At 47.1% G+C, this 22,331-nt stretch overlaps 1 protein-coding gene across 1 annotated transcript in view; it reads right to left on the minus strand.

Annotated features, from left to right (window-relative positions):
* The window catches only part of LOC311106750 (forkhead box protein N3-like), a gene marked incomplete at both ends in the record, with an annotated part of 28,526 nt that overhangs the window by 3,695 nt on the left and 2,500 nt on the right, over positions 1-22,331 (minus strand). The window contains 2 exons of the mRNA XM_084149146.1: positions 6,330-6,438; positions 21,111-21,169. Of these exons, the coding sequence (XP_084005272.1) occupies positions 6,330-6,438; positions 21,111-21,169 (168 nt within the window). The remainder of the gene's footprint in view (positions 1-6,329; positions 6,439-21,110; positions 21,170-22,331) is intronic.

Consider the following 22,331-nt stretch of genomic DNA (forward strand, 5'->3'; position numbering starts at 1 on the left):
GATCTCACGGAGTACGCCGGTGCCCCCTCGATGTCCAACGGGGGCGGAGGAGTCTCCAAGATCTCATTTTCTTGGAGTGGGCCCGCTACCACCGGCCTGAGAAGGGACACATGGAACGAGGGGTTAATACACTTATACTCCACAGGTAGCTGTAATCTATAACATACCTCGTTCAACCTTCTCAGGACTTTAAATGGCCCTACAAACCGCCGACCCAGTTTCCGACAGGGCAGGCGGAGGGGCAGGTTTCTGGTAGAGAGCCAGACTCGATCACCAGGTGCGTACACCGGTGCCTCACTGCGGTGGAGATCAGCGCTCGCCTTCTGACGTCGGAGGGCCCGCTGCAGGTGGACGTGTGCAGCGTTCCAAGTCTCCTCCGAGCGCCGCGCCCACTCATCCACCGCAGGAGCCTCGATCTGGCTCTGCTGCCAGGGTGCCAGAACCGGCTGGTAACCTAACACACATTGAAATGGAGTTAGGTTAGTGGAGGAATGGCGTAGGGAATTCTGGGCCATCTCGGCCCAGGGAACGTACCTTGACCACTCCTCCGGCCGGTCCTGGCAGTATGTTCTGAGAAACCTACCCACATCCTGGTTTACGCGTTCCACCTGCCCATTACTCTCCGGGTGGTAACCCGAGGTGAGGCTCACCGAGACCCCCAACCGCTCCATAAACACTCTCCAGACTCTGGAGGTGAATTGGGGACCCCGATCAGCCACAATGTCCTCGGGTACCCCGTAGTGCCGGAACACATGGGTAAACAGTGCCTCGGCAGTTTGCAGGGCAGTAGGAAGACCCGGCATGGGGAGCAAACGACAGGCCTTAGAGAACCGGTCCACAACGACCAGGATGGTAGTATTCCCTTGGGAGAGGGGAAGGTCTGTTATAAAGTCCACTGAGAGGTGGGACCATGGTCGTTGTGGAACGGGCAGGGGTAGCAACTTACCCCTAGGTAGATGTCTAGGCGCCTTACACTGGGCGCACACCGAGCAGGAGGAAACATAAACCCTCACATCCCTTGCCAACGTGGGCTACCAGTACTTGGCACTAAGACAGTGCACTGTCCGGCCGATACCCGGATGTCCAGAGGAGGGTGACGTGTGAGCCCAATAGATCAATCAATCCCGAACCTCGAGCGGAACGTACTTCCGACCCTCCGGGCACTGTGGTGGACTAGGGTCGGTGCGTAACGCCCGCTCGAGTTCAGCATCGACCTCCCACACTACCGGTGCCACCAGACATGACTCAGGCAGTATGGGAGTGGGCTCCACGGACCTCTCCTCCGTGTCATACCGCCGAGACAGCGCATCTGCCTTGCCATTCTGTGACCCAGGGATGTACGTGATCTTAAAAGTAAACCTGGTCAAGAACATACTCCATCTTGCCTGGCGAGGGTTCAGCCTCCTCGCCGCCCGAATGTACTCCAGGTTACGGTGGTCCGTCAAAATGAGGAAAGGGTGTTGAGCCCCCTCAAGCCAGTGCCTCCACACCTTTAGAGCCTGTACCACGGCTAACAGCTCCCTGTCCCCTACGTCATAGTTCCGCTCCGCCGGACTGAGCTTCTTAGAATAAAAAGCACAGGGGCGGAGTTTAGGTGGCGCGCCAGACCGTTGTGAAAGCACGGCCCCTAAACCGGCTTCCGACGCGTCCACCTCTACCTGGAACGGCAAAGAGGGATCCGGATGCGCCAGCACCGGGGCCGAGGTAAACAGGTCCTTCAGCCTCCCAAACGCCCTGTCCGCCTCGGCCGACCACTGCAGACGCACCGGACCCCCCTTCAACAGAGACGTGATGGGAGCTGCCACCTGTCCAAAACCCCGGATAAACCTCCTGTAGTAATTTGCAAACCCCAAAAACTGCTGCACCTCCTTCACAGTGGTTGGTGTTTGCCAATTACGCACGGCCGACACCCGGTCTACCTCCATCTTCACCCCTGACGCAGACAACTGATAACCCAAAAAGGAGACCGACTCCTGGAAAAACAGACACTTCTCTGCCTTCACATACAGGTCGTGCTCCACCAGCCTCCGCAACACTCTGCGCACCAGGGCCACATGCTCGACACGGGTAGGTGAGTACACGAGAATGTCATCAATGTACACCACCACCCCCTGCCCCTGCATGTCCCTGAAGATCTCATCCACAAATGATTGGAAAACTGACGGAGCGTTCATCAACCCGTATGGCATGACCAGATACTCGTAATGGCCCGAGGTGGTACTAAAGGCTGTTTTCCATTCATCACCCTCCCTGATGCGCACCAAGTTGTACGCGCTCCTGAGATCTAATTTCGTGAAGAAACGCGCCCCATGCAACGACTCAGTCATGGTCGCAATCAGCGGGAGTGGATAACTATACTTCACCGTAATCTGATTGAGACCACGGTAATCGATGCACGGGCGCAAACCACCATCCTTTTTCTTCACGAAAAAGAAACTCGAGGACGCGGGGGAAGTGGAAGGCCGTATGTATCCTTGTCTCAGCGATTCGTCTATGTAAATCTCCATAGCTTTCTTCTCCTCCTGAGACAGAGGATACACATGGCTCCGTGGGAGCGCAGCTCCTGCCTGGAGGTCTATCGCACAATCCCCCTGCCTATGGGGTGGCAACCGCGTCGCCCTCGCCTTACTAAACGCAATAGCCAAATCCCCATACTCAGGTGGAACGTGCAATGCGGGCACCTGGTTTGGACTCTCCACCGAGGTAGCCCCTACGGAAACGCCCAAACATCTACCCACACACTGAGCAGACCACTCCATCAGAGCCCTCTCCTGCCACAAAATCGCTGGGTTATGGGTACTCAACCAGGGCATGCCCAGCACCATCGGATACGCAGGAGAGTCAATCAGGAACAGCTGAATCATCTCCTGATGATCCCCCTGCGCACACATCCTAAGTGGCGCCGTGACCTCCCTGATTAAGCCCGTACCCAACGGACGACTATCTAGGGCGTGAACGGGAAAAGGAACATCAACAGGAATGAGGGGAATCCCTAACGCTAAACAAAACTTTTTATCAATAAAATTCCCAGCCGCGCCTGAATCTACCAGCGCCTTATGCTGGGAATGAGGTGCTACCTGTGGAAAACGTACAGGCATACAAAAATGGGCAACAGTGAGCTCTGGGTGAGTGGGGCGCCTACTCACCTGGAGGGAATCCCCAGTGCGGGACCTGTCGTCATCTCCCCTAGGAGGCCATCCCCAGCACCTAGCCGCGGTGTGTCCTCCCCGACCACAGTTGGTGCAGTGGATGGACCCCCTAGCCTGCCGACTCCTCCTCTCTCTAGCGCCAGCGCCCCCGAGCTCCATAGGACACGGCTCGGAGGCGCTGGAGGGTGAAATGGACGGACCCTCCGCAGGACGTCCGCGGGTAGCCAGTAGGTTATCCAGCCTGATGGACATGTCAACCAGCTGGTCGAAGGAGAGGCTGGTGTCCCTACAAGCCAGCTCCCGACGGACGTCCTCTCGTAGGCTACATCTGTATAGATCGATGAGGGCCCGATCATTCCACCCTGCATCTGCCGCTAGAGTACGGAATTCGAGCGCGAATTCCTGGGCACTTCTCCTCCCCTGCCGGAGGAAGACCAGACGCTCCCCCGCCGCTTTCCCCTCTGGGGGATGGTCAAACACCGCCCTGAAGCGGCGGGAGAACTCGGTGTAAGTAATCGTCGTGGCGTCGATCTTCCTCCACTCCGCGTTGGCCCACTCCAACGCTTTTCCGGCCAGGCAGGAGATCAGGGCGGACACGCTCTCATGCCCTGAAGGTGCCGGGTGCACTGTGGCCAGGTATAGCTCCACCTGGAGTAGGAATCCCTGACACCCAGCCGCGGTTCCGTCGTAGGCCCTCGGGAGAGATAGTCGGACTCCTCGAGGTTCCGGCGCTGGAATGGGCGGGCTGGCCGATGGTGCTGGCAGGGCGGGAGGCGGTGGAGGCGTACCCCAGCCTCGGAGGGTGGAAATCACCTCCTGCAGGGCGGTCCCCATCTGCAGGAGCTGCTCTTGTTGGTCCCGAACCTGGGCCTCCAGTCTCGTCTGGGCTGCTTCGGCTCCTGCTGATTCCATTGATGGTGTGTAATTCTGTCAGGGCGTGTTGTAGGTGTAATGTAGGAATCAAACGCAGGACTCAGACTGAAAGTTCCAAAGGCTGTATTACTGGCCAAACTAAGGCAACAGGACAACTTAGCCCGAAAGCGAAAAAACACGCACGAAGGCGAAAGGTAATTGCGCACAAACAGGTGCGACAAAATGTAACTGTGCACACACAGGTGCGAAAATGCTCCAGCACAGTGGAGAATAAGCTCAACCGAGCAAAACACAATACTGACGGAAATAATTACACACAACACTAGACAAACACAACGAGAAACTTATAGGACACTAATTACGCCAAAACAGAAACAGGTGTGGAAACAAACAGACAAAAGCAAACGAACATGAAACATATAGCGGTGGCAGCTAGAATTCCGGAGACGACGAACGCCGAAACCTGCCCGAACAAGGGAGAGAGGCAGCCTCGGCCGAAACCGTGACAGGAAGGCTTTCCACTAGATGTTGGAACATTGTTGCGGGGTCTTGCTTCCATTCAGCCGCAAGAACATTAGTGAGGTCGGGCACTGATGTTGGGCAATTAGGCCTGGCTCGCAGTCGGCATTCCAATTAATCCCAAAGGTAATCCCAAACCATTTCTTTATGGACCTCGCTTTGTGCACTTGGGCATTGTCATGCTGAAACAGGAAAGGGCCTTCACCAAACTGTTGCCACAAAGTTGTAAGCACAGAATCGTCTATAATGTCATTGTATGCTGTAGAGTTAAGATTTCCCTTCACTGGAAATAAGGGGCCTAGCCCGAACCATGAAAACAGCCCCAGACCATTATTCCTCCTCTACCAAAATGTACAGTTGGCACTATGCATTGGGGCAGGTAGCGTTCTCCTGGCAAACCCAGATTCATCTGTCAGACTGCCAGATGGTGAGGCGTGATTCATCACTCCAGAGAATGTGTTTCCACTCCTCCAGAGTCCAATGGCGGCAAGCTTTACACCACTCCAGCCGACGTTTGGCATTGCGCATGGTGATCTTAGCTTTTGTGCAGCTGCTCGTCCATGGAAAACCATTTCATGAGGCTCCCGACGCACAGTTCTTGTGCTGACGTTGCTTCAAGAGGCAGTTTGGAACTCGGTAGTGAGTGTTGCAACCGAGGACAGACAATTTTTACGAGCTACGTGTTTCAGCACTCGGCGGTCCCGTTCTGAGAGCTTGTGTGGCCTACCACTTCGCGGCTGAGCCGATATTGCTCCTAGACGTTTCCACTTCACAATAACAGCACTTACAGTTGACTGGGGCAGCTCTAGCAGGGCGGAAATTTGACAGACTGACTTGTTGGAAAGGTGGCATCCTATGACGATGCCACGTTGAAAGTCACAGAGCTCTTTAGTAAGGCCATTGTACTGCCAATGTTTGTGTATGGAGATTGCATGGCGGTGTGCTCGATTTTATACACCTGTCAGCAACGGGTGTGGCTGAAATAGCCGAATCCACTCATTTGAAGGGGTGTCCACACACTTTTGTATACATAGTGTATTTCTGTATAGTTACTGTGTCGTTATAATAGTATATTTGATATACCATAAAAGCAGAGCATCGCACCATAAATAAATCAATAGTTCTCCCTCTGTCCGTCCACACCACAGCACACCCCTCCCTCGGACCTCGTTTTCCTTTAGCAGGACAGCCTGTCAGCATTAAATATCTCACAGGAAGAGCATACCATCCTCTACATGATTAAATATTCAGTGCACACCTTATATGAGCTGCTTCCCTGCCCGTGGGGATGTTTAATTCATGACATGGTTTGTGTGTATGTGTGTGTCCTTTCATACTCCCATGCTCCCATGATGGATGAGCATGTCCAGGCCTGTTCTTGAAGCGTTCTCTGAATCGCCAGTCTTCTCACAGGAGTAAACCAGTGTGATGGCTGTAGAAACACACCTTGTTGTGATAAGAGTTACAAATGGCACCCTATTACCTATATAGTGCCCTACTTTTGACCAGAGCACATAGGGAAAAGGATGTCATTTGGGACACAGCCTAAGTCTGAACTCAACATGTAGTACTGTACTACACCTAATAAAATACCAAATACCTTTGTGTGGTGGTTTCAGTTGGAGTACAATAAACAAATGAGGTGTGATTATGTAAACAGTAAATGGTGGAAAAATACTTTTTGGATGGTGGGGGGTGAGTGTGTGTGTGTGTGTGTAATTGACTGTGTGTGTACTCCAGGTGCAGCTCTACGTCATAACCCAACATTTGATTAACAGGTTCACTGACCTTATCGCAGTGGTCCTTCTGCCCACGGGGCTTAAGGGTAGGGGTTGGATGACAGGAAACAGACCCTGGCTCCTGACACAGGCGCCATTTTGGATCACGCCTTGAGAAACTACAGAGAGAGGAGCAGACACACTTACACAGAGATACACACACCAACAAATCCATGCCAACATACACTAGTGTTCACAAGAAAATACACACACACACACACACACACACACACAAAGGATCCAAACATTTCAAAGGTCCCTGTATGCATGGTACTCAAGGGTACAGAAAGCACCTCCTTCTCCAAACACACACACACACACACACACACAAACAAACACAAACACAAACACAAACACACACACACACACACACACACAGAAATGCACACAAATACACATACATACATCTATACACAGAACACAGACGTACAACAAAAAGCAGTTTCATTGTTAAGTCATACACAGTGGGGAAAAAAAGTATTTAGTCAGCCACCAATTGTGCAAGTTCTCCCACTTAAAAAGATGAGAGAGGCCTGTAATTTTCATCATATAGGTACACGTCAACTATGACAGACAAATTGAGAAAAAAAATGTAGGATTTTTAATGAATTTATTTGCAAATTATGGTGGAAAATACGTATTTGGTCACATACAAACAAGCAAGATTTCTGGCTCTCACAGACCTGTAACTTCTTCTTTAAGAGGCTCCTCTGTCCTCCACTCGTTACCTGTATTAATGGCACCTGTTTGAACTTGTCATCAGTATAAAAGACACCTGTCCACAACCTCAAACAGTCACACTCCAAACTCCACTATGGCCAAGACCAAAGAGCTGCCAAAGGATACCAGAAACAAAATTGTACATTTACGTCATTTAGCAGACGCTCTTATCCAGAGCGACTTCCAGGAGCAATTAGGGTTAAGTGCCTTGCTTAAGGGCACATCGACAGATTTTTCACCTAGTCGGCTCGGGGATTAGAACCAGCGACGTTTCGGTTACTGGCACAACGCTCTTACCCACTAAGCTACCTGCCGCCCCCTGCACCAGGCTGGGAAGTACGACCTGCACCAGGCTGGGAAGACTGAATCTGCAATAGGTAAGCAGCTTGGTTTGAAGAAATCAACTGTGGGAGCAATTATTAGGAAATGGAAGATATGGAAGATATGCAAGACCACTGATAATCTCCCTCGATCTGGGGCTCCACGCAAGATCTCACCCCGTGGGGTCAAAATGATCACAAGAACGGTGAGCAAAAATCACAGAACCACACGGGGGGACCTAGTGAATGACCTGCAGAGAGCTGGGACCAAAGTAACAAAGCCTACCATCAGTAACACACTACGCCGCCAGGGACTCAAATCCTGCAGTGCCAGACGTGTCCCCCTGCTTAAGCCAGTACATGTCCAGGCCCGTCTGAAGTTTGCTAGAGTGCATTTGGATGATCCAGAAGAGGATTGGGAGAATGTCATATGGTCAGATGAAACCAAAATAGAACTTTTTGGTAAAAACTAAACTCGTCGTATTTGGAGGACAAAGAATGCTGAGTTGCATCCAAAGAACACCATACCTACTGTGAACCATGGGGTTAGAAACATCATGCTTTGGGGTTGTTTTTCTGCAAAGGGACCAGGACGACTGATCCGTGTAAAGGAAAGAATGAATGTGTCATTGCCAACAAAGGGTATATAAAAAAGTATTGAGAAACTTTTGTTATTGACCAAATACTTATTTTCCACCATAATTTGCAAATAAATTAATTAGAAATCCTACAATGTGATTTTCTGGAGAAAAAATTTCTCCTTTTGTCTGTCATAGTTGACGTGTACCTCTGATGAAAATTACAGGCCTCTCTCATCTTTTTAAGTGGGAGAACTTGCACAATTGGTGGCTGACTAAATACTTTTTTTCCCCACTGTATGTATGTGTGCGTGCTAGTGTGTACGTACGTCTATCTGTGCGGGTGTGTGTCAATGTGTGTGCTAGGTCTCTCTGGGTTAACATCCCCCTCTCTCCTTCCCTCCCCCTTTCCTGCTCTCTCTCTCTCTCTCGCTCCGGCGGCAGGCAAGGCTTTCCGTTGCCGTGGCGACCGCACCCAGTCCACATGCCAGACAGTGGTAGATCACGCTCCAGCGGAGGAGAGGCAGGAAATAACTATCTCTGTTCAACACATAGGGTGACTCCCTAATGGCACCCTATTCCCTTTATAGTGCACTACTTTTGAGCAGTGCACCATATAGGGAATAGGGTTCCATTTGGGAGGCAGCCATACAGATCCTGTTTACACTAGATATACACAGTATGCCCTAACCTGGCCTGGACTAACCCTGGCCTGGCCTAACCCTAACCTTGGCCTGGTCTAACCCTAACCCTGGCCCTGGCCCTGGCCCTGCCTGGTCTAACCCTAACCCTAACCCTGGTCCTGCTCTGCCTGGTCTAACCCTAACCCTGGCACTGCTCTGCTCTGCCTGGTCTAACCCTAACCCTAACCCTGGCCCTGCTCTGCCTGGTCTAACCCTAACCCTGGTCCTGCTCTGCCTGGTCTAACCCTAACCCTGGCACTGCTCTGCCTGGTCTAACCCTAACCCTGGCACTGCTCTGCATGGCCTAACCCTAACCCTGACCCTGCATGGATCCACAAGTATAGACCAGTGGTGTAAAGTACTACTGAAGTAGTTTTTTGGGTATCTGTACTTTACTTTACTATTTATATTTTTGACAATTTTTACTTCACTACATTCCTAAAGAAAATAATGTACTTTTTACTCCATACATTTTCCCTGACACCCAAACGTACTTGTTTACATTTTTAATGCTTAGCAGGACAGGACTATTAGCCCATACAAAAGTATTGAATAACAGATTCACTACATAGAACAACAGATAGTTCCCCCCAAAAAATCTAAAGGAAGTTTGTTCTGAAGTGTCTGTTCTATATGTGAGAGATATAAGAAAGATCAGGAAACATTAGTTATTTTATTTTTTTACATGAATTTAACCCCTTATTGTTGGCACTAAACAGTCCCTATATATACACACACATCTATTCATTTTTTCAACTGATACCGGGGGACCTTCAGACGAGTCTTGTGAGGCCTGTGGGCGTCCTAGAGCAGAACAACCGACATGTACGCGTTCGCAAGAGTCTCACCTTTCCACAGAGACTGTTAGGACGCTAAAGACAGAAGTTGGCAGATCGGCTGTACCGACTTCAGACTAGTCCCAAGACGCTTGTGGGGGTCGTAGATCGATTTTCGAGATGTCTCATGGTCTGACAAACATCGCTCTAGCTCTGTCACCTTTCACCACAGATGCAGAAGTGCGACATAGGCGGATGTGGTTAAGATGCATCCAATGCAAAAAAAACGGATATCTCTATCTTAAACTGACAGATTGTTATGAGGATTTTTGTATTATGCTAATTCGATTACGCTAACATTGACCTTAGGCGGGTAAACACTTCAAAATGTGATGTTTGGAAAAACATGAATGAACGTCTAGTTCTGACATACGACTGTGAGAGCTGGTTGGTCTCAGTATGTATAAACCCTAAGACACATGATGCTGAGAAGCATGCTGTAAACTAAGATGGGAGAAAACACACAGCATCTTTACGCCCTGTCATTATCAAGAAGAGAGAGAACATACCCCGCTTTCACAGCACTGAAAACTAGTTCTGGACAGAGTACAAGGACAGAGAATAGGGCATGCAAGAAAACTAAAAAGGAGAGAGTGTGTGTGTGTGTGTGTGTGATCTACTCTGCTTTTCAGGTCAGCTACAGCCAGAGAGAGAGATGACTAGGAGGGTTCCTTCATGTGCTTTATGTTCAGACTCTTAAATTCGTTCCACATGGCCCTGCTGTGTGTGTGTGTGTGCATGTGTGTGTGTGTGTGTGTGTCGGCTTGTGTGAGCCTGCAACCAGAGGGATCAGACGCAGTGTCCAGATCTCAGGGTTAAAATTCATTCCCAGCAGACCTTGAGAAAGCCACTGTTTCAAAGTGGCCTCTCTCTCAGTTAAAACACTTCTGCTGCCAGGAAAATACAGAACTCCACCTTCTATATAGGCTGCAGCTGAAGAGGACTAGGGAAGAAGAAGGTGTCTTAGTGTGTGTGTTATGGAAAGTGCAACTTTATTTTCTTTTACATATATGGTTTACAATTGGTTGTTACTCAACTTACACAGGTCTTGTATAATTTTGAAATGGAACATGAAGCAGTCACTCATCACCTACACTTTATGAGCTTGAAGAGTAAGGTTAGCATGGGAGAGATGCAGAGACTTTACATTATTACAGCATAGACAGCTCCAGAAGGCCAAGGCTGTGAGCTGTGGGACTGGGATAGTGAGCTGTGGGACTGGGATAGTGAGCTGTGGAACTGGGATAGTGAGCTGTGGAACTGGGATAGTGAGCTGTGGGACTGGGATAGTGAGCTGTGGAACTGGGATAGTCAGCTGTGGAACTGGGATAGTGAGCTGTGGGACTGGGATAGTGAGCTGTGGGACTGGGATAGTGAGCTGTGGAACTGGGATAGTGAGCTGTGGGACTGGGATAGTGAGCTGTGGAACTGGGATAGTCAGCTGTGGAACTGGGATAGTCAGCTGTGGAACTGGGATAGTGAGCTGTGGGACTGGGATAGTGAGCTGTGGAACTGGGATAGTGAGCTGTGGGACTGGGATAGTCAGCTGTGGAACTGGGATAGTGAGCTGTGGGACTGGGATAGTGAGCTGTGGAACTGGGATAGTGAGCTGTGGGACTGGGATAGTGAGCTGTGGGACTGGGATAGTGAGCTGTGGGACTAGGATAGTCAGCCGATAGTGTATGCCGATAAAGCTTCTTGAATGGAATTAAATTAAATTAATTAGTGTCTGTCCTCTGTCCACTACTATACCAGTAGCAGTCGTGCCGTTTAAGATGAGGGAGGGTGATTATTATTTTCATGAGCATGGCCTTATTTCTATTTCAGCATAGTGGATGACTGTCATTCATATTCCATTCACCTAGCTCAATGTAACATCGACAGGTTTAGGCTACTACATGATACTCAAATTTGCCCCTATCATGAGGTTGCTACAACCTAGCCTATGAATGAAAGTTTACAACGTAGGTGCACAAAGGTCAAGAGAAAAATTTGACTTAGTAACACATTCAATACTGCATCTAGTTGATCTAGGGTGTAATCGTTAGTCCAACAGTTGCAAACGAGAGATTCTATTGGACAAAACACTTGCTTCCGTTTAACCTCTACGGGATCGGTGTCCCGTATACGGGACGGTTGAGCTAACGTGCGCTAATGTGATTAGCTTGACTGTTTTAAGTAACAGCAAACTTTCCAGGACATAGACATGTCTTATATGGGCAGAAAGCTTAAATTCATGTTCATCTAACTGCACTGTCCAATTTACAGTAGCTATTACAGTGAAAAAATACCATGCTATTGTTTGAGGAGAGTGCACAACAACAAAAAACGTGTCACGGCAACTGGTTTGATATGTTCACCTCTGAAGGTAAATAATGTACTTACATTCAGTAATATTGCTCTGATTTGTCACCCTGAGGGTCCCAGAGAAAACATATAGCATAGTTTTGTTTGATAAAATCAATTTTTATATTAAAATGTAGGAACTGGGTTCTACAGTTTGAACCCTTGCAGTCTCTGGCTCCACACCCACCCCGCCTGGCCATCTAGATGTGTGAAAGTTAGTGTATAAGCTAATGATCCATCATGTATGACATTCCTGGGAGTGTGTAAACTTACATTTTGTATTACCATATCAGTTTTGTATGTTCTCTATAGTTATGTACTTGAAAATGTATCAATTGACCAATTCGGCACATTTGGGCAGACTTGATACAAAATAGTCCAGTATTGCAATGCTTCACTGGATCAATATGAAACTATGCACACACACTGCCTAAACTGCGCCTAAACTGCAATATTATATTGTGGCCTTTGTCTTGCATTTCAAAGATGAAATAAATCAATTTAAAAAAATAAATTTTTTGGGGTTTGTATTATATTTTCCCAGATCTAATGTGTTATATTCTCCTACATTAATTTCAAATTTCCACAAACTTCAAAGTGTTTCCTTTCAAATGGTATCAAGAATATGCATATCCTTGCTTCAGGTCCTGAGCTACAGGCAGTTAGATTTCGGTATGTCATTTTAGGTGAAAATTGAAAAAAAGGGTCTGATCCTTAAGAGCTTAAGAAACGTTTTTCAACAGAATCGGTGGAATGAATACACCCCGATCACACGTAAACACAGTTCACTTTCATAGCAGCCACGTTGTATTCCTTCTCGCTTCTACACGCTATACTCCTCTCACCTTTTGCCTTCTCTTGTGGACTTCAGTGTACAACACATCAGCTGTCTGTGACCAGGCGAAAAAACCTTTCCAAGCCAAACCTTCATATCATAACCGCTATACACAGCCTACATCGTTGTCACCATATTAGCTAAAGTAACGTCATAGTCAACATAGCTAATACAACTAACGCAGTAGTAAACCCACTACAATCATGCAGTACAGTGTACAGTCAGTACAGTAAGCAGTTCAGCATTTACACCGACGGGCCCCATTGGCAATAAATAAATTAGTCAAACCAAAAGCTTACCTTGACTTGGAAGAGTTCCAGTGTTGTTTTGTATTGTCGTAGCCAGCTAGCTAACATAGCAGCTCTGTTTGAGCTGGGTGTTTGAGTAGGCTAAACTAGCTAGCTGCATTTGCTAGCTAGGTAAGTGAAAGTGAAAAAGAAATGAATTTGTTCAAAACTGTTCAACTATTGTCTTTCTCTCTCTTTGAGTCAACTACTCACCACATTTACATTTACATTTTAGTCATTTAGCAGACACTCTTATCCAGAGCGACTTACAGTTAGGGAGTGCATACATTTCCACATGTTTTGCACTGCATTGCTACCTAGCTGTAGCTTATGCCTTTTGTATTCTTTTGTATTTTTGTATTTAATTTAACCTATATTTAAGTAGGCAAGTCAGTTAAGAACAAATTCTTATTTACAATGACGGCCTACCGAAAGGCAAAAGGCCTCCTGCGGGGATGTGGAAATTTGAAATTGTATTCGGCGCACATGGCAATTTTTTTTTGATTTGATTAAAAACAAAGATATAGGACTAAAAACACACATCACAACAAGAGAGACACCACAACAATACATAAAGAGAGACCTAAGAGAACAACGTAGCATGGCAACAACACATGACAACACAGCATGGTAGCAACACCATATGACAACAACATGGTAGCAACACAACATGGCAGCAGCACAACATGGTAGCAGAACAAAACATGGCAAAAACATTATTGGGCACAGACAACAGCACAAAGGCAAGAAGGTAGAGACAACAATACATCACGCAAAGCAGCCACAACTGTCAGTAAGAGTGTCCATGATTGAGTCTTTGAATGAAGAGATGGAGATAAAACTGTCCAGTTTGAGTGTTTTTTGCAGCTCATTCCAGTCGCTAGCTGCAGCGAACTGAAAAGAGGAGTGACCCAGGGATGTGTGTGCTTTGGGGACCTTTAACAGAATGTGACTGACAGAACGGGTGTTGTATGTGGAGGATGAGGGCTGCAGTAGGTATCTCAGATAGGGGGGAGTGAGAACAAAGAGGGTTTTGTAAATAAGCATCAAACAGTGGTACTTGCGACGAGTATACAGAGATGACCAGTTTACAGAGGAGTATAAAGTGCAGTGATGTGTCCTATAAGGAGCATTTGTGGAAAATCTGATGGCCGAATGGTAAAGAACGTATAGCCGCTCGAGAGCACCCTTACCTGCCGATCTATAAATTACATCTCCGTAATCTAGCATGGGTAGGATGGTCATCTGAATCAGGGTTAGTTTGGCAGCTGGGGTGAAAGAGGAGCGATTACAATAGAGGAAACCAAGTCTAGATGTAACCTTAGCCTGCAGCTTTAATATGTGCTGAGAGAAGAACAGTGTACCGTCTAGCCATACTCCCAAGTACTTGTATGAGGTGACTACCTCAAGCTCTAAACCCTCAGAGGTAGTAATCACACCGGTGGGGAGAGGGGCATTCTTCTTACCAAACCACATGACCTTTGTTTTGGAGGTGTTCAGAACAAGGTTAAGGGCAGAGAAAGCTTGTTGGACACTACGAAAGCTTTGTTGTAGGGTGTTTAACACAAAATCCGGGGAGGGGCCAGCTGAGTATAAGACTGTATCATCTGCATATAAATGGATGAGAGCGCTTCCTACTGCCTGAGCTATGTTGTTGATGTAATTTGAGAAGAGCGTGGGACCTAGGATCGAGCCTTGGCGTACTCCCTTGGTGACAGCCAGTGGCTGAGATAGCAGATGTTCTGACTTTATACCCTGCACTCTTTGAGAGAGGTAGTTAGCAAACCAGGCCAAAGACCACTCAGAGACACCAATACTCCTTAGCCGGCCCACAAGAATGGAATGGTCTACCATATCAAAAGCTTTGGCCAAGTCAAAAAAAATAGCAGCACCACATTGCTTAGAATCAAGGGCAATGGTGACATAATTTAGGACCTTTAAGGTTGCAGTGACACATCCTTAACCTGAACGGAAACCAGATTGCATAGCAGAGAGAACACTATAGGCATCAAGAAAGCCAGTCAGTTGATTATTCACAAGTTTTTCCAACACTTTTGATAAACAGGGCAAAATAGAAATTGGCTTATAACTTATAACAGGATCAGCTTGATCTCCCCCTTTAAATAAAGGATGCACCGTGGCTGCCTTCCAAGCAATGGGAACCTCCCCAGAGAGGAGAGACAGGTTAAAAAGGTCAGAGATAGGCTTGGCGATGATAGGGGCTGCAACCTTACAGAAGAAAGGATCTAAACCATCTGACCCAGAGGTTTTTTTGGGGTCAAGTTTAAGGATCTCCTTTAGCACCTCAGACTCAGTGACCGCCTGCAAGGAGAAACTTTGTAGCGGGGCAGGGGAAAAAGAGGGAGGAGCATCGGGGCTAGTCGCATTAGAAGGGGTTGGAGGTTAGGAAATGTTGGACGTCAATGAGGCATGGCTGAGTCAAATAGGAATCCTGACTTAATGAGGTGGTGATTAAAGAGCTCAGCCATGTGCTCCCTATCAGTAAGAACCACATCATCAACATTAAGGGACGTTGGCAGCTGTGAGGAGGAGGGTTAATTCTCCAGGTCTTTAACAGTTTTCCAGAACTTCTTGGGGTTAGACCCACAGAGAGAGAACTGCTCCTTAAAGTAACTAACTTTAGCCTTCTGGATAGCCTGAGTGCACTTATTTCTCATTTGCCTGAACGATAGCCAGTCAGCCTGAGTATGTTAGGCCTACTGCTGCTAGGTAGCTCTCTCTCTCTGCTCTCCCCCTCCCCTCTGTCTGTTCTTAATTGCAGGAGTGAAGTCTGGTGTGCGGGAGTCAGGGTTCCAGCTGCAGCTCATTCACCATAATCACCTCAGCCTCAAAGACCCGGTCAAACTTGCCACTCATCGTCAGATCATAGTCAAGACGACCATATTATTGGAACCTGACTCCTGCCTCCGCTTCACTCCTGCCACCACCATCCTGCTTTCCACTACTGGACCTCACATTTGGACTCACCACGGACACCTTGACTTTTTGCGACGGAAGTTCTGGTGGCCCAGGATGGAGGCGGACACTCGAGCCTTCATTGCTGCTTGTACGGTATGTGCACGAAGTAAGAACTCCACCCAGGCCAGCGCTGGTCATCTACGACCTCTGCCAATACCCAGGCGTCCCTGGTCCCACATTGCATTGGATTTTGTCACTGGACTTCCCCCCTCGTCTGGAAAGACTGTCATTCTTACTGTAATTGATCGTTTTTCTAAGTTTGCTCATTTTTTGGCCCTACCTAAACTGCCCACTGCCAGAGAAACTGCTGTTATTTTGGTTGAACATGTGTTCCGCTCTCATGGTCTACCCACTGATATTGTCTCTGACAGGGGTCCCCAGTTTGTCTCTCAGGTATGGAAAGCTTTTTGTAAAGCTTTGGGCATCACATCCAGCCTGTCCTCTGGATATCACCCCCAGACCAACGGGCAAGCCGAGAGAGTGAACCAGGAGATGGAGACCGCTCTCCGCTGTGTCACAGGGTCTAACCCTGGGTCATGGAGCTCCATGCTCCCCTGGGTGGAATATGCTCATAACACCTTGACTAATGCTTCCTCTGGTTTGTCTCCCTTTCTGTGTGCTCTTGGTTATCAACCTCCCCTGTTCCCTTCTCAAGAGAGGGAACTGGCGGTACCCTCGGTGCAGTCCCACATGCGCCGCTGCTTCAAGGTCTGGAGGAAGGCCAGGGTAGCTCTGTACCGAGCTTCGTCGTACATGCAGAGGCAAGCCAACCGTCACCAGTCCCAGGCTCCCGGTTACTCTCCTGGTCAAGAGGTATGGCTTAAGTCACGTGATCTTCCATTAAAAGTGGAATCTAAGAAGATGGCGCCGCGTTTTATAGGACCGGTTAAAATACTGTCTATTGTTAACCCCTGCGCGGTTAAACTACAGCTTCCTGCTTCCCTACGGGTTCATTCCACTTTTCATGTGTCCCAGATTAAGCCTGTGTCTGTTAGCCCTCTGTGCCCGCCCTCTCGTCCCCCTCCTCCGCCCAGGGTCGTGGGTGGGGGTCCTGTCTACACTGTCCGGCGACTTCTGGATGTTCGCCGCCGGGGTCGTGGTTTCCAGTACCTGGTGGATTGGGAGGGTTATGGTCCTGAGGAACGTTCCTGGGTTCCCAGGAGCTTCATTGTGGATCCTGCTCTGGTCCGTGATTTTCATCGGTTACATCCTGATAAACCCTGTCGGCCGCCGGGTGGCGTCCGTAGAGGGGGGGGTACTGTTAGGCCTACTGCTGCTAGGTAGCTTTCTCTCTCTGCTCTCCCCCTCCCCTCTGTCTGTTCTTAATTGCAGGAGTGAAGTCTGGTGTGCGGGAGTCAGGGTTCCAGCTGCAGCTCATTCACCATAATCACCTCAGCCTCAAAGACCCGGTCAAACTTGCCACTCATCGTCAGATCATAGTCAAGACGACCATATTATTGGAACCTGACTCCTGCCTCTGCTTCACTCCTGCCACCACCATCCTGCTTTCCATTACTGGACCTCACATTTGGACTCACCACGGACACTAGGACGTTACGGTACCACTCCTGCTCAGAACCCTGGATCTGTTACCCTCCCTGTAGACCTGGACTTGCTCTTCCCCTATTTTTGGAAACCTGGACAATTTAACTTTGAAATAAACCTGTTAAACCTTCTCTGGCTCGGTGTAGTTGTCTGCATTTGGGTTCATATTCAGTTTAAATCGTGACAGAGTATGCGTGTGTCGAGCCTTTCGCCAAATGGTGTTCTTGAGGTGGAGTAACTCTACCAGATCATGATCGAACCAGGGGCTGAACCTGTTTTTAATTCTCATTTTCTTTATGGGGGCATGTTTGTTAACAATACCACTAAAAATATCAAAAAATAAGGTCCAAGCGTCTTCAACAGAGGGAGTCAAGCTGATTCTATACCAATTTACAGAGGCCAGGTCATGAAGGAAGGCTTGCTCATGAAAGTTTTTTAGCAAGCGTCTATGACAAATCAGGACAGGTCGTTTCATTGAGCAGCCATTACGAACACAGGCTGTAAAACAGTGATCACTAAGGTCATTACAGAAAACAACAGACTGATACCTATCAGGATTATTTTTTAGGATAACATCAAGGGGAGTAGACTTTTCTGGGTGTTTGGAGTCATACCTTGTGGGATTGGTAATAATCTGAAAAAGATTTAGGGAGTCCCATTGCTTTACGACTTGGTCAGGTGGTGTAAGCATGTCCCAGTTTAAGTCACCTAGCAGGACAAATTCAGACAGTGTAAGGGGCTAGGAGAGAGCTTGGGCAGTTAGGGTACAGGCCGGTGCTGATGGTGGACGATAACACCCAGCAACAGTTAATAAAGAGCTATTTGAAAGTTTGATGCTTAAAACCAGCAAATCAAATTGTTTGGGGACAGACATGGTGGAGACAACCAAGCACTGAAGGTGTTCCTTGGTAAAGATTGCCACTCCACCACCTTTGGAAGATCTGTCTTGCCGGAAAGGGTTATAACTAGAAAGGTTAACATCAGTGTTCAAAACACTCTTTCTTAACCACGTCTCAGTAATGACCAACACATCTGGATTGCAGCTGTGAACCCACACTTTCAATTGATCCATTTTCGGTAATAAGCTTCTAGTGTTAACGTGCAGAAAACCCAGGCTTTTACGAGAGCAGAAATCAGTGAAACAGATATCAGAGGCAAGCAACAGTAGATGGGCCAGGGTGTACATGCACATTTCCAGATATCATCAGCAGTAATGCAATCAGAGCACGGCAGAGGACAGGAAGAGCTCTGCAGTGTTGATTTTCTATGACATTTGAATGTGCATCCGATGGCAACAAGATAATATTGTACAGCAATTTCATCAGGTAACATGAATACAAAGCCGGCGAGAGGTGGTTAGAATAGGATGGGAGGCCAAGAGTCTGTGTAACCAATAGAGAGTCAGAGTCCCGAGTGTGGGAACAAACATAGTATGTCCCACGGTTGGGTAAACAAGCAAGTTCATAGTCAACAAAGCACGCAGGAGTCATGAGACAAATAGCATAATGCACAAGAAAATAATATAACGACTTGGGGCTAGCCATTGTAGGTTCAAAGAGTCACTCGCCCCAACAAGATAACTTGAGGGAGTAGCTCTCTATGAGTCCAGTAGGCTATAAAAGTATGACATTAAATAAATAAATAAATAGTAGGCCTATACTAGTTCATTAAAGCGTTTTTGAGTCAGCTCACATAATAAGCTTCACAAGTTAATTAGTCTCCCTAAAATTCCGATCAGTCCACAGTCTGCGGTGTGTGTGTTAAGTGCGTGTGTGCTGGAGGCGAGCGAAAGCTCGGGAGAGAGGGGGGAGTGTGGCGGGGGTACCTGTACCAGACAGGGGGAGACAGGCCAGGGCAGACGGTGAACAGATCGCCACAGTACTAGATTCATTCAGTACTAGATTCATTCTCTGATCCTTTGATTGGATGGACAACATGTCAATTCATGCTGCAAGAGCTCTGATAGGTTGGAGGACGTCCTTCGGAAGTTGTCATAATTACTGTGTAAGTCTATGGAAGGGGGTGAGAACCATGAGCCTCCTAGGTTTTGTATTGAAGTCAATGTACCCAGAGGAGGACGAAAGCTAACTGTCCTCCGGCTACACCATGGTGCTAACCTACAGAGTTCTGTTGAGGCTACTGTAGACCTTCATTGCAAAACAATGTGTTTTAATCAATTATTTGGTGACGTGAATATATTTAGTATAGTTTAATCTAAAAAGGACAACTTTTTAAATGTTTCACTATTTTTATTTTTATGAAAAGGATGGTCCTCCCCTTCCTCCTCTGAGGAGCCTCCACTGTACTATACTACTATACTACTATACTACTATGCTACTATACTCACCTCTCTGTCTCTCTTCACCTTTATCACCCTCTCTGTTAACTATCCACCCAACTTCTTTATCCCATCTCTGTCTCTCCTTACCCCTCCCTCCCTCCCGCCACACCCATCAGTCACAGGCAGGTCTGTAGGGAGGCCAGGCCCCTCAGACACTCTCTACATTGGCTCCTTGACCATTACTCCATTATCAGGGCCAAGGAACGGTGGTGGAGGGGATGGAGGACACGGACCAGACATCTAATGTATGCATTTCCCCCATTTAGATTACCGCTATCCCACTGCACTCCCAGAATGCACTGTGATTGGGATTGAGTGTCCATTTAAACTGCCAGCCAGCCCACCAGGGACAGAGGAGAGGGATACAGAGAGAGAGCGAGAGAGAGAGAGAGAGAGAGAGAGACCATATTAGAGACACATATTTCCCTCAGATTACAGCGATCCACAAAGAATTTGAAAACAAACCCAATTTTGATAAACTCCCTTATCTACTGGGTGAAAAACCACAGTGTGCCATCACAGCTGCAAGATTTGTGACCTGTTGCCACAAGAAAAGGGCAACCAGTGAAGAACAAACACCATTGTAAATACAACCCATATTTATGTTTATTTATTTTCCCATTTGTACTTTAACTATTTGCACATTGTTACAACACTGTATATATACATAATATGACATTTGAAATGTCTTTATTCTTTTGGAACTTCTGAGTGTAATTTTACTGTTAATATTTATTGTTTATTTCACTTTTGTTTACTATCTACTTCACTTGCTTTGGCAATGTTAACATACGTTTCCCATGCCAATAAAGCCCTTAAATTGAAATTGAAATTGAATTGAGAGAGAGCGACAGAGAGAGAGAGACAGACAGAGAGAGAGCGAGAGAGAGAGAGAGAGAGAGAGAGAGAGAGAGAGAGAGAGAGAGAGAGAGAGAGAGAGAGAGAGAGACAGACAGACAGAGAGAGAGAGAGAGAGAGAGAGAGAGAGAGAGAGAGAGAGAGAGAGAGAGAGAGAGAGAGAGAGAGAGATAAAGGGGAGGTGGAAAAAAATCAGGATGCCTTCTTGAGCTTCAGATCAGATTGTTTTACTCTCAAACAGAAGCATCCTCTAGAATGTTGTCAAGTGTCAAGACGCAGCACTTGGTATTCTCAATGTGCCTTCTAAAGAATAATTCAGAACTCTGGATAACACAGGAGTTGGTGTCCGAGATGATAGAGAGAGGTAGAGAGAGAAAGAGAGAGTGTGAGGATAGAGAGACAGGAGGAGAGAGAGATGGATACAGACACAAAAAAGACAAAGCGATGCTGGATGGTATCCTACCTTGTAAGAGAACTCCTCCGTTCTTTCTGAAGAAGGGACTCCCTGGCCAAAGTAGAGGACTGAGGAGAGAGAGAGAGATCTTTAATCATTTTATCATGTAACCAAATAGCACCATATTACCAGGGCCCTGGTCAAAGGTAGTGCCCTAAATACAGTGTTTTCTCTTTTCCACCTCATGAAATAACTAGCATTCTTTTCATTTAAAAGTTTTAATTCGCAAGTCAGAAAGGTCTGTAGCCTTGTCCCGCTAGAATGAACGATATACATCTTCTGGTGATCTATTGATAGGACAGGTGCTTGTCAGTCACAAAGCCAACGATGTCAGGGAAACACTGTGCTGTCCGTCTGCCCCTCCTCTCCGTACCTGTGTTATTTTTGTGCGCTGTGTTTGGCTGCAGTCAAAATTTATTTTCACGGAGGAGGGAGAGCGCATGATGCTTCTTCTTCATGTGTGAATTTACACATGTAATGTAAGTGGTAACGATGAGTTTAAATTAATTATTGTTTTATTCATTTATTTTTCTTTTGCATGTTTCGTATAGCCAGCCACGGAGTTGACGCGTATAGGCTATTGACCCGTGTTGACTAGTTTATAAAAGGTGTGGAACTGACTGAATAAAGTAAATCTCCTAAATCCCTTTGCTATTCAGGAATCATACAGCGTAGCTCTGTGGCGAACCGTGACTATAGGACCTAGGCCTTCAGAGGGACCACAAATCTTCCAACATGTTTTATCAAACTCAGAAATCAAGAAAATATCAGAAAACATAGCATCACTTAATGCGACCAACATTATATCTTCTGTAGTCCGGACCATTGTTTGAGCTAAATAAATAAAAATGTTTGTGTGTGAATGGAAAATGTCTGGGATCTTTTATTTCAGCTCATGAAACAAGGGACCAACACTTTACATGTTGCGTTCATATTTTTGTTCAGTGTATAATGTTTCTCAACAGGGAATCCATGTAGGTTTTTGCCACAATACATTACATTGAAAGAGTAGATTAGACTAGTTTTTCTGACTAAATTACTAATCTACTGCCTTCCCTCAAAGTCCCACCCACAGTGATTGATTGACAGGTCTGAAACCCTACCAACTGTGTGAGTCACAAACATCCTGCAACATTCCCTGGCAATCCCACTCACAGTGATTGATTGACTGTTAAAGGGATAGTTCACCCAAATTACAGAATGACACATTGGTTACCTAACCCAATAAAA

Source organism: Coregonus lavaretus (assembly GCF_964263955.1).
Source record: "Coregonus lavaretus genome assembly, chromosome: 31".
NCBI lineage: Eukaryota > Metazoa > Chordata > Actinopteri > Salmoniformes > Salmonidae > Coregonus > Coregonus lavaretus.